Source organism: Ranitomeya variabilis, chromosome 3 (assembly GCF_051348905.1).
Source record: "Ranitomeya variabilis isolate aRanVar5 chromosome 3, aRanVar5.hap1, whole genome shotgun sequence".
Classification (NCBI taxonomy): Eukaryota; Metazoa; Chordata; class Amphibia; order Anura; family Dendrobatidae; genus Ranitomeya; species Ranitomeya variabilis.
In genome coordinates this window covers 521,804,832-521,815,543 of record NC_135234.1, presented here as the reverse complement: position 1 = coordinate 521,815,543, position 10,712 = coordinate 521,804,832, and the positions used below count along the sequence as shown (strand labels likewise).

The window sequence follows — 10,712 nt, the reverse complement described above, 5'->3', positions numbered from 1 at the left end:
CCGAATTCTCCTGTAAATAATTCTGCAAAGAGGGAAACATCATATTATTAAAAAATACGAGTGAATTTTCATGGGCCCATCCAGTATGTGGGTTCCAAGGCGTAATGGGGTGCATATGACTGACTATACAGCAAGGCTCGCCTTCCTGCCAATGTGTAAAACAAAGGAGTACGGAGTACAAAATGCATATTGTGAAGTGGATTTTCAGGGGCCCATCCAGTATGTGGGTTCAAAGGCTTATTGGGGTGCAAATGAATTGGTAGCAGGGCAGGCCTTGAATTCAATGCAACACTTTTTCAGGAGTTCCCCCTGGACATCTTATGAAAGGGGTATTGTGGTGCGTCGTAATTCTTGGCAGCCCATCTACTCACAGCATAGGCTACAACAGCTTAGGAGACCCATTGTTTTATAATGGCCCTTTAAGAAGATGAATGCCTCCTGATGCACCAGTAAAAATAGGCCCTGTGACTTTAAGAGTCCCTCCTTCATAAATGAAACAAGATGGGTCTGCTTATGTGTCACACACCACATGGCCAGCTAGGGTTGTTAAATGTTACAATGACATTTCCCAGTGAATGCATTTGTAGTGGTTAAAAGCAATGTTAAAGTTGAAAAACACTTAAAAAACGCTGCGTCTGAACTAAGTCTAAGTGGGGGAGGAAATTTTCGGTCTGGGGTTAAATATTTGGCCTTACAGGCAAGTCATTAGCCTGCAAAGGATGTACCTTAACATATTTCCCAGTAAAATCCGTTTTAGTTTTGTTTTAGTGTGTTTTTTGTTGCAGCGGGAAAAGTGGCATGAATCTCGGAAAAAAATATTTACAGCTGTAAAATAGGAGTCAGGAATGCTTCCAGGGGCGATCCCCATGATGTCCCTGTGTCTTTTGAGCAGTGTTTACATCATTTTCAAACATTTTTAGATCATAAATGGACCCCTGGGGGGATCATGGTAAAAATACTCGGGTCTCCCATAGACTTACATTGGGCTCGTTCTGGCCGAGTACCTGAGTATTCCAATCTGCTCGACCTGAGCAACGAGCACCCGAGCATTTTTGTGCTCGCTCATCACTAGTGTCTGCCACTAATTTTTAGAAATAGGAACACTCCTGGTAGGGTGTCCAACTGTCCATCTGCTGGGTTGGGTGTAGTGGAAGATCTGTCTGTCCCTATTATACTATTTGTACTGTGGTGAAATTGATGCCATTTTGTTGGTGTCTGCCACTAATTTTTGGAAATGTGAACACTCCTGGTTGGGTGTCCAACTGTCCATTTTCAGGGTTGGGTATAGAGGAAGACCTGTCGATCCCTATTATACTATTTCTACTGTGGTGAAATTTATTGGTGTCTGCCATTCATTTTTGGAAATGTGAACACTCCTGGTTGGGTCTCCTTAATGCGTGTTGCCTGTAGCAGTAGGCCGCCAAGACCATCAGTCCACCACTGCCTTTGAGTCAACAACCCATATTACTGTCCTTAGAGTTTTCTGACAATGGTAGTCTACAAAACTGACTTTTGGGCCACCTGACTGTGGCTCAGCATGTAAGCAGGTTGAACTGTTGCATGTGGTATCAGGGCTTTCAGCACAACAAGCCTAAACTGATCCCTCACCCATCTTGTCTTACTTTGACGGTCAATAGAAAGATGTAAATGTTGGCCCAGACCCCGATACCTCATGCATGGCTGATTGCTTCCGTGCCATGCTACAATTTGTACTATGAGTGAATTGTATGTACACCCCTTTCCTGGTGTCTGCCCCTAATTTGATATGTTTTGGCAGTTTTTGGGGCTGTTTGAAGGTGTTGTACATGTATTTATTTTGTGTCCTATTGACTTGTATGACGTTTGGCTGTGTTCAGCGAATATTCGACAAATAAATCGGTGAATATTGCAAATTTGGTGATCACAATGAAGTGAACATTGAAATTGTTATGCTGCAGCTATGCAGGTAGATGCATGCTCCACTAGATGGCAGTAGAGTGGAAGAAAGACTGCAACACTTGCCAGAGCAGACCTGCAGCGAGGCCACCACCAAGTGGCAGCAGGGTAGTCAAACATTTAGATGCAAAATCATGAAGCAACACATTACATAGTACTGGAGAGAAACTCTCATACACTCTCCCTATACGCCCGCCAGGCATTAGCAAAATTGGATGGCTCCAAACAAAACTTGTAGACAAAAAACGGAGCAAAAATATCCATAATACCATATTTTTATGTATAAAAGGTATACATTTTATTAAATATTATATCCTAAACAACATCATTACTAATACTGCAGTAAGTGCTGTATGCACTCTGCACAAACAGAGCAGTTACAGAAAAGAGACATGATGGTTTACCAAAAAGCACCAGAAGGGAAAAAGTAATATGTAATATACCTCATATATACCTTTATCCCTGAAAGTTATAGCCCATACACAAACCTATACGAGGTCCTACCGGTATCCCCTTCATATAAGTGACTATGCATGACATGCAAAATGCGCCATATATCCATTCAAGCTTACCCATGTATAGTTGGCTATAGTGAGGTTCCCCTTCCAGGTGTGGCTCCCCTAGACGCGCGTTTCGCGTTTTCGCTTTTTCAGCAGGGTCAAACATGCCTGCTTCAAAACCAGGAGAGTAATGTAGTACAAAGGGGGAAATCAACTCAGAGTCAGAGATGCGCCAGAGGCTCAATGCCAGATGGAAGCAGAAGTACCAGGAGCAAAAGACAGAGTCAGGTCAGAGACAAAGCTGAATCAAGTACCAGAGAGTCCAAACACAAAGGGAAAACACTGAGTCGGAATGGGGGAAGGGGAATAAACAGACACAGGAACAGTCAGGGATTGCAGCAAGACAAATCAGGATATAACCAGAGTCAGCTACTCATGCCGTAGGCAGAAGCTATAACTGACACCGCCTGCAGGATGCAACGGAGAAAAATAGCAAACCTGAACCCAAAATGCCCTCCAAAATTAGGACACAAATTGTATCCCTCTATTAGAAACCACACTCAAAGGCACACAAAGCAACCGCACAACGTGCTCAACCAACAACTTAGATAATGTTTCTGCATTAGGCAGTCCTGCCAAAGGTACAAAATGTGCCTGTTTACTGAATCTGTCAACAACTACCCAGATCACAGTTTTGCCATTGGAAGGAGGGAGATCAGTGATAAAATCCATGGACAAATGAGTCCAAGGTCTATCCAGAATTGGCAATGGCACCAATTCCCCAGCTGGCCGGTTAAGGGAGCTCTTAGCACGGGCACAGGTATCACAAGCAGACACAAACACAGTGACATCAGAGGTCATGGAGGACCACCAAAACAGCCTAGCAATGGCTTTTCAGGTGGCCGAGATTCCTGGTTGTCCATGGAGAGCAGAATCATGGAACTCCTGGAGAACCCTCAACCGATACTGAAACTGGACAAAGAGCTTATTGCCAGGTAAAGACGGAGGAGCAAGAGACTGAGCCTCCCGAATTTCAAGCTCCAATTCAGAGAATACCCCGGGGTTTGGGAGGTGATATCGGATCAAAACTGCGAGATAAGGCAACCACCTTGACATTCTTGGAACCAGGCCGAAAGGTGATAGAAAAATGAAAATGAGAAAAAAGAGTGACCACCTCACCAGTCTAGGAGTTATCCTCTTGGCAGACTCATTGTAGGACACGTTCTTGTGGTCCGTAATCACCGTGATCAAATGAACCGCCCCCTCCAAAAAGTGCCTCCATTCTTCAAAAGCCAATTTTATGGACAATAACTATTGGTTACGAACATCATAATTCCTCTCCGCAGAGAAAAACTTCCTGGAGAAAAAGGTACATGGTCTTAAATTGGTCAAAGTCGTGGGTCCCTGAGACAACACCGCCCCTACTTCCACCTCAGATGCGTCCACCTCTACAATGATTGGTTCTGATGGAGCGGGTTGAACCAATACAGGAGCAGACATAAAACGCTTCTTTAATGTAGTAAATGCTTCAACCGCCAGGGGTGACCAGACCTTGAGATCAGCCTTCTTGTGAGTGAGATTGGTGAGTGGCTTGACCACCTGAGAAAACCCCTTGATGAATTTTCGATAATAATTGGTGAAACACAGAAAATGCTGCAGACCCTTGACATCTCTGGGTTGCACCCAATCAACAATGGCCTGTACCTTTCCGAGATCCATCCAAAACCCATTGGCAGAAAAGATGAACCGCAGAAAGGAAAGGTCCTGGACACAAAAACGAATATTTCTCGGGTTTAGTGAACAGAGAATTTCCCCGTAACCTATGAAGTACAGCACGTAAATGGCCAATGTGGGATTCTTTGTCAGGAGAGAAAACAAGGTATACAACCATAAAGCGCCTGACAAAATCAGAAAAAACATCATACAAAGAGTTCTGAAACACTGCAGGCGCATACACGAGACCGAAGGGCATGACCAAATTTTCAAACAGACCTTCAGAGGTGAGAAATGCCGTTTTCCACTTATCACCTTCCCGAATGTGGATAAGGTTATATGCTCCCCTGAGATTAAGTTTAGAAAACCACTTAGCCCCAGACAATTGGTTATAAAGATCTGGAGTGAGTGGGAGAGAGTAGGTATTTCTCACTGTAATTATATTTAGTTCCTGAAAATCGATGCATGGGCGTAAACCTTAATCTTTTTCTTAATTAAAAAGAATCCAGCAGCCACAGGAGCGGCAGAGGGATGGATATAACCTAGACTATCAGAGATGAAGTTTTTCATAGCGGAACGTTGCGGGCCAGAAAGATTGTACAAACAGGCCTTGGGCAATTTAGAACCCCGAATAAGATTTATAGTACAATCATAATGATGATGTGGTGGCAAGACCTCAGCGTCTTTTTTGGAGAACACATCCCCAAAATCCTTCAGGTACTCCAGAATACCCTCCAAATTAATGGCAAACAGAAAAACAGTGTAACAACTCTGCTGGCATCATGGCATGGCCTCTCATCTCTTACACTATCTTACCCACTGCTCCAGGTCATGATGTGGCTTCTGTTTCTTGCCAGCTCCATATTCTGTGCCTCTGCTCTCTGCATGCTTCCTGGCTGTGTGCATAGGGGGGGCGGCACCTGAACTCTTTGGTTCTTATAGGAATCAGGTGCACCTGTCTAATCTGTTCCTGACCAATTACCAAGAGGCCTCCAGTATTTAGTGCAGCTCCACCCAGTGGACTGGGCCTGTGCAATGTGTTACCTCAGTTTGTGTTTAGCTTCTGAGTTTGCCAAGCCTTGCTCTGTGTTACTCCCTCTCTAGAGGCTTTTCTCAGTGTTCTTGCCTTGATCTTGTTGTCTGCCCTCCAGGAGGCAGAATATCCTGGTCCCTGTGTCTTTGTTCTTGTTCCTTGTCTTGTTCCATTACCTTGTCTGAACTTATTCTTATCTCGGTCTCCTTGTCTGTGGCTTCCTTCCCTGCTGTGTCTTTCCTTGTGTTCTGTGTCTGCTTATGCTCCGCATTCTTGTGGCTCTGCCTGCTCTGTACCTATGTGGCTTCACCTCTGCTCCGCACTCCAGTGGTTCTGCTCCATTCTACTCTGCTCCGCTCCTGTTGTTGCAGGAATCTCTTGCTGCAGCTCCTCTCCGCATTCCTTGTGGTTCCACTCTGCTTAGCTTCTGCTGCTGCAGTAATCTCTTGCGGCAGCTCCTCTCCGCATTCCTTGGGGTTCTGCTCTGCTTTGCTGCTGCAAAAACCTCTTGCTGCAGCTCCTCTCTGCATTCCTTGTGGTTCCGCTCTGCTTTGCTGCTGCAGAAACCTCTTGCTGCAGCTCCTCTCCACATTCCTTGCGGTTTCGCTCTGCTTAGCTTCTGTTACTGTTCCATCTCCTGCTGCTCTACCATTCCTATTCACAGCCTTGTGGTTCTCTTCCTGTGTGAACAGGTCCAAACCTGTTCTTTCACACTCCATTCCTTCCTGCTTGGTTCTGTACCTGCATCTCCTGTCTAAAAAGGTCCCAACCTGTTCCTTCATACTTCATTCCTTTTTGTTTGTTTCCTTACCTGCACCTCCTGTGTGAACAGGTCCCTACCTGTTCCTTCATACTACATATCCGTACCTGCACCTCCTGTGTGAACAGGTCCCTACCTGTTCCTTCATACACCACACCAACCAGCCCTGTGTCTCTGCCATACCTTCCAGCCCTGTGTCTCTGTTGTTCCTGCCAGCCCTGTGTCTCTGCCATACCTGCCAGCCCTGTGTCTCTGCCTTACCTGCCAGCCCTGTGTCTCTGTCCTTCCTGCCAGTCCAGTGTCTCTGCCAGCTCTGTGTCTCAGCTGTGCAATCACGAGATCCCCAGTCTAAGACAGGATTATGCCTCTATAACCAGGGGAACCCCAACACCAGTCCCGCAGGAAGATTATTCACAACATATCATGAAATTTGTTCCTCGTGCAAGGAACCCACCTTGAGGAGGAACTCCTCAAAGACAAACTTAATAACATTTTGAACCAATGGTGTCTTATCAATGGCAATGATATCAATGGGCATCTCTAGCCTAACTGTCCCTAAAGGTACCGTCACATTAAGCGACGCTGCAGCGATAGCGACAACGATGCCGATCGCTGCAGCGTCGCTGTTTGATCGCTGGAGAGCTGTCACACAGACCGCTCTCCAGCGACCAACGATGCCGAGGTCCCCGGGTAACCAGGGTAAACATCGGGTTACTAAGCGCAGGGCCGCGCTTAGTAACCCGATGTTTACCCTGGTTACCAGCGTAAAAGTAAAAAAACAAACAGTACATACTCACCCAGCGTCCCCCAGCGTCTGCTTCCTGACACTGACTGAGCGCCGGCCCTAACAGCACAGCGGCTTTCACTTTCACTTTAGGGCCGGCGCTCAGTCAGTGTCAGGAAGCAGAGGCTGGGGGAGGTATGACGCAGGTGAGTATGTACTGTTTGTTTTTTTTACTTTTACGCTGGTAACCAGGGTAAACATCGGGTTACTAAGCGCGGCCCTGCGCTTGGTAACCCGATGTTTACCCTGGTTACCAGTGTAAAACATCGCTGGGTATCGTTGCTTCTGGTGTCAAACACAACGATACACGGCGATCGGACGACCAAATAAAGTTCTGGACTTTATTCAGCGACCAGCGACATCACAGCAGGATCCTGATCGCTGCTGCGTGTCAAACTAAACGATATCGCTAGCGAGGACGCTGCAACGTCACGGATCGCTAGCGATATCGTTTAGTGTGACGGTACCTTTACTTTAACTTGAACACCAGACTAGAGTCAATGAAGTTCATGGAAGATCCATAGTCCACAAAAGCTGAAGTAGATACGTAACTACCTCCATAACACAGTTCCGCCTCTAACAAAACTTTTTGAAATGATGAAAATGGCACTTGAGAGTCTGGGTGACCTCCTCAACAATCACCCAGACCTTGAAGCTTGTTAATTGATGGACAAGAGGGGCAGTCCTTCTTCTAATGTCCCAGCTCTCCACAATAAAAACATAATTTCCCATCACGTCATCGCTTCCTCCTTGAAGTTGGTGTCACCAACCTCCATGGTCTCCGTAAATGGCATCACCTCAGACTTAGCACGCAATACGGGAATCTCTCACTGGATAATTCCTCTTTCCCATAATCTCCAGTCCATGTGAATGGCCTGGGTCATGGCCTCCTCCATGGAACTGGGTGGCTGATGGAGGGCCAGAGCATCCTTGAGACGATTCGAACATCCTCTCCTGAACTGGCATCTCAAAGCAGAGTTATCCCAGGTTAGAGGACCTTACTGGAGCAACGGAATAATTATCCTCACCTGTTGACTCTCATCTCCTGAGGATCTGGGTCTAAGGGAAAAAAAATAGCTTACAACCCTCCCTGAATGTAAGAAAATGTAAGCGAGCCTGACCATAGGTTCAGGAAAGTGTGAGGAAATATCAATGGGGTTTGATTACTTAACAGCTGATTTTGTCATGGAACCCTGAAAAGATTTTCCAGTTTCAGTAAGCTCCCGCTGGAGTTGGTTGCGAGAGGAAGCAAGAGCCCTATGTTCCACTGACAAATTCTGCATCATTTGGGTTGAATTTGACTCGCAAGAGTGTGCAGCAGATCCATAAGGAGCAGAGCAAAGAAAAAAAAAGTGGTCAGTTATATTGTCACACCGCAGCTATGCAGGTAGATGCATGGTCCACTAGATGGCAGTAGAGTGGAGTGGAGGAAAGACTGCAACACTTGCCAGAGGAGACCTGCAGCGAGGACACCACCAGGTGGCAACAGGGTAGTCAAGCCTGCATCAAAACCAAGAGTGTAGCGTAGTACAAAGGGGGAAATCAACTCAGAGTCAGAGATGCGCCAGAGGGTCAATACCATATGGAAGCAGAAGTACCAGGTGCAAAAGACAGAGTCAGGTCAGAGACAAAGCTGAATCAAGTACCAGAGAGTCCAAACACAAAGGGAAAACACTGAGTTGGAATGAGGAAAGGGGAATAAAACAGACACAGGAACAGTCAGGGATCACAGCAAGACAAATCAGGATATAACCAGAGTCAGCTACTCATGCCGTAGGCAGAAGCTATAACTAACACCACCTGCAGGATGCAATGGAGCTAAATAGCAAACTTGAACCCAGATTGAGGAAGAGCAAAGCTAACCCTTAACATGATCAGTCCAGGAAAAGGGCAGACAGGACTAAAAACCAGAACAGATCATGACAGAAATATTCGCTCCGGTAAGGCTAGCGGAACGCACCAAGTAAAAGGGTGACAGATACGAGGTGCGTTCGCAGCACGGGGTCCACCATGCAGAGATGCCTGCTGCAAGTAATGGCAGATGGAAACTGAGCTCACACGTGGGTTAAACTTCACCCCGTGTGAAATGAAAGCCAGCTCTGTTGCCTCACAGTGTCGCGTTGTACACAGGGACTAAAACCCTAATTAAAAGTTGTGCAACTAGGTTCTATCCTCTGGGCCGTGGCCCTTCCAGTCCCCCAGATAGTATTTTTGCCACATACAACCTTGCACCCCTAGATAGAGTTCACCTCATACTCATCTGCGGACGAACCTGATGCCCCGGCAGATGACCCAGACAAGCGAGACATATAGATGGGCTTTAAGAGGGATACATGAAAAGTGTCAGTGATACCTAGGTGCGGAGGAATAGCCAAACGGTAGACCACAGGGTTGACCAGTTCCAGAACCTTGTGCCTATGTAGCGAGGCACAAACTTAGCGGACTCAACTCGCAGCCTGATGTTACGGGCAGAGAGCCACACTAAGTCACCAGGAGCAAAGGTCGGAGCGGGGCACCGGTGTGCATCAGCAGAAACCTTCATTCTCTCCTTGGAGGCCCGGATGGCATCCTGTGTGTGGTCCCAAATGTCACGTGCCTCCACCACCCAGTCTGCCACCCAAGAATCTGTGGATGACACGGGCATGGGCAAAGGGACATGCAGATGCTGGCCGTAATTAATGAGAAATGGAGTCTGCCGGGTAGAGTTGGCTACAGCGTTGTTCAAAGCAAATTCCACCCAAGGAAACAAAGATGCCCAGTCATCCTGCCTGGGGGAGACAAAATGTCGTAAGTATGTGACCAGAGTCTAGTTGGCCCTCTCTACCAACCCATTCATCTCGGGATGGTATGCAGAAGAGAGATTCAGCTCAATGCTGAGTAAAAGATAGAGCTCTCTCCAGAACCGAGATGCAAACTGAGGACCCCGGTCACTGAAATTTTGTCAGGCACACCATGTAGACGGAAAACATGTGTTATGAACAATGCAGCTAAGGCCCGTGCAGAAAGTAACAGTGGAAGCGGAACCAAGTGCACCATTTTAGAAAAAGGGTTGGTGACAACCCAGATAACTGTGCAGCTACGAGACTTGGGTAAGCCTACCACGAAGTACTTCCCAACCATCTCCCAGGGCCTGTCTGCCACCAGCAGGGGGTAAGGTAGCCCAGCAGGCCATTGCCAAGGAGACCGATTCTTGGCACAGGAGACACATGCCCGAATATAGTCCCCAATGTCACGGGCCATATGCGGTCACCAGTACGTCCTCGCCAAAAGCTCAGATGTCCTCTTGGTCCCAAAATGTCTACCCACCCTGGATGAGTGAGCCGAAGAGAGAACCTCCGGTCGCAAATTAGATGAAGCAAAAGTCTTGCCTGGGGGAACAGACTCTAGCGAAACCGGAGCCACAGTTCTCAGGTTCTCCGAAGGGACAGTAAGCCGAGGCTCCTCCTCCTCTGATGACAATAAGGAGCGGGAGAGAGCGTCGGCACAAGTGTTCTTCTCCCCAGAGAGAAAATGGAGGGTAAAGTAGAATCGGGAGAAGAACAGGGACCATCTGGCCTGGCGAGAGTTTATTTATCCTCTGGGCGGTTTGCAAATACACCAAATTTTTGTGGTCGGTGAAAACTTGGAAGAGAAAATGAGCCCCCTCCAGGAGGTGTCTCTACTCCGAAAAGGCCAAGGGTAACTCCCTATCCCCGATGGAATAATTTCTCTCCACCGGTGTAAAGGTCTTGGATAAGAAGAAGCAAGGATGCATCCGACCTTGAGCATCCTTCTGGAAGAGCACAGCTCCAGCACCGACGTAAGAGGCATCCACCTCCATGATAAAAGGTCTATCAACATCGGGGTGATGTAAAATGGGAGCGCCAGCGAAGTCTGACTTGATAGAGAGGAACATTTCAAAAAACTGACCGTCACATCCAAACATAGACTAAGTGTGAACAGGTGCTGAACCTTAGAGTCACCAACTCCTATACAGTCAAGCAAATA

The 10,712-nt window shown here is 47.0% G+C and overlaps 1 protein-coding gene across 1 annotated transcript in view; it reads right to left on the bottom strand.

Annotated features, from left to right (window-relative positions):
• Positions 1–3,329: 3,329 nt before the first annotated feature.
• The window catches only part of LOC143817728 (transmembrane protein 180-like), a 128,633-nt gene continuing 121,250 nt past the window's right edge, over positions 3,330–10,712 (bottom strand). Inside the window, exon 2 of the mRNA XM_077299215.1 lies at positions 3,330–3,523. Coding sequence (XP_077155330.1) covers positions 3,330–3,523 — 194 coding nt within the window. The remainder of the gene's footprint in view (positions 3,524–10,712) is intronic.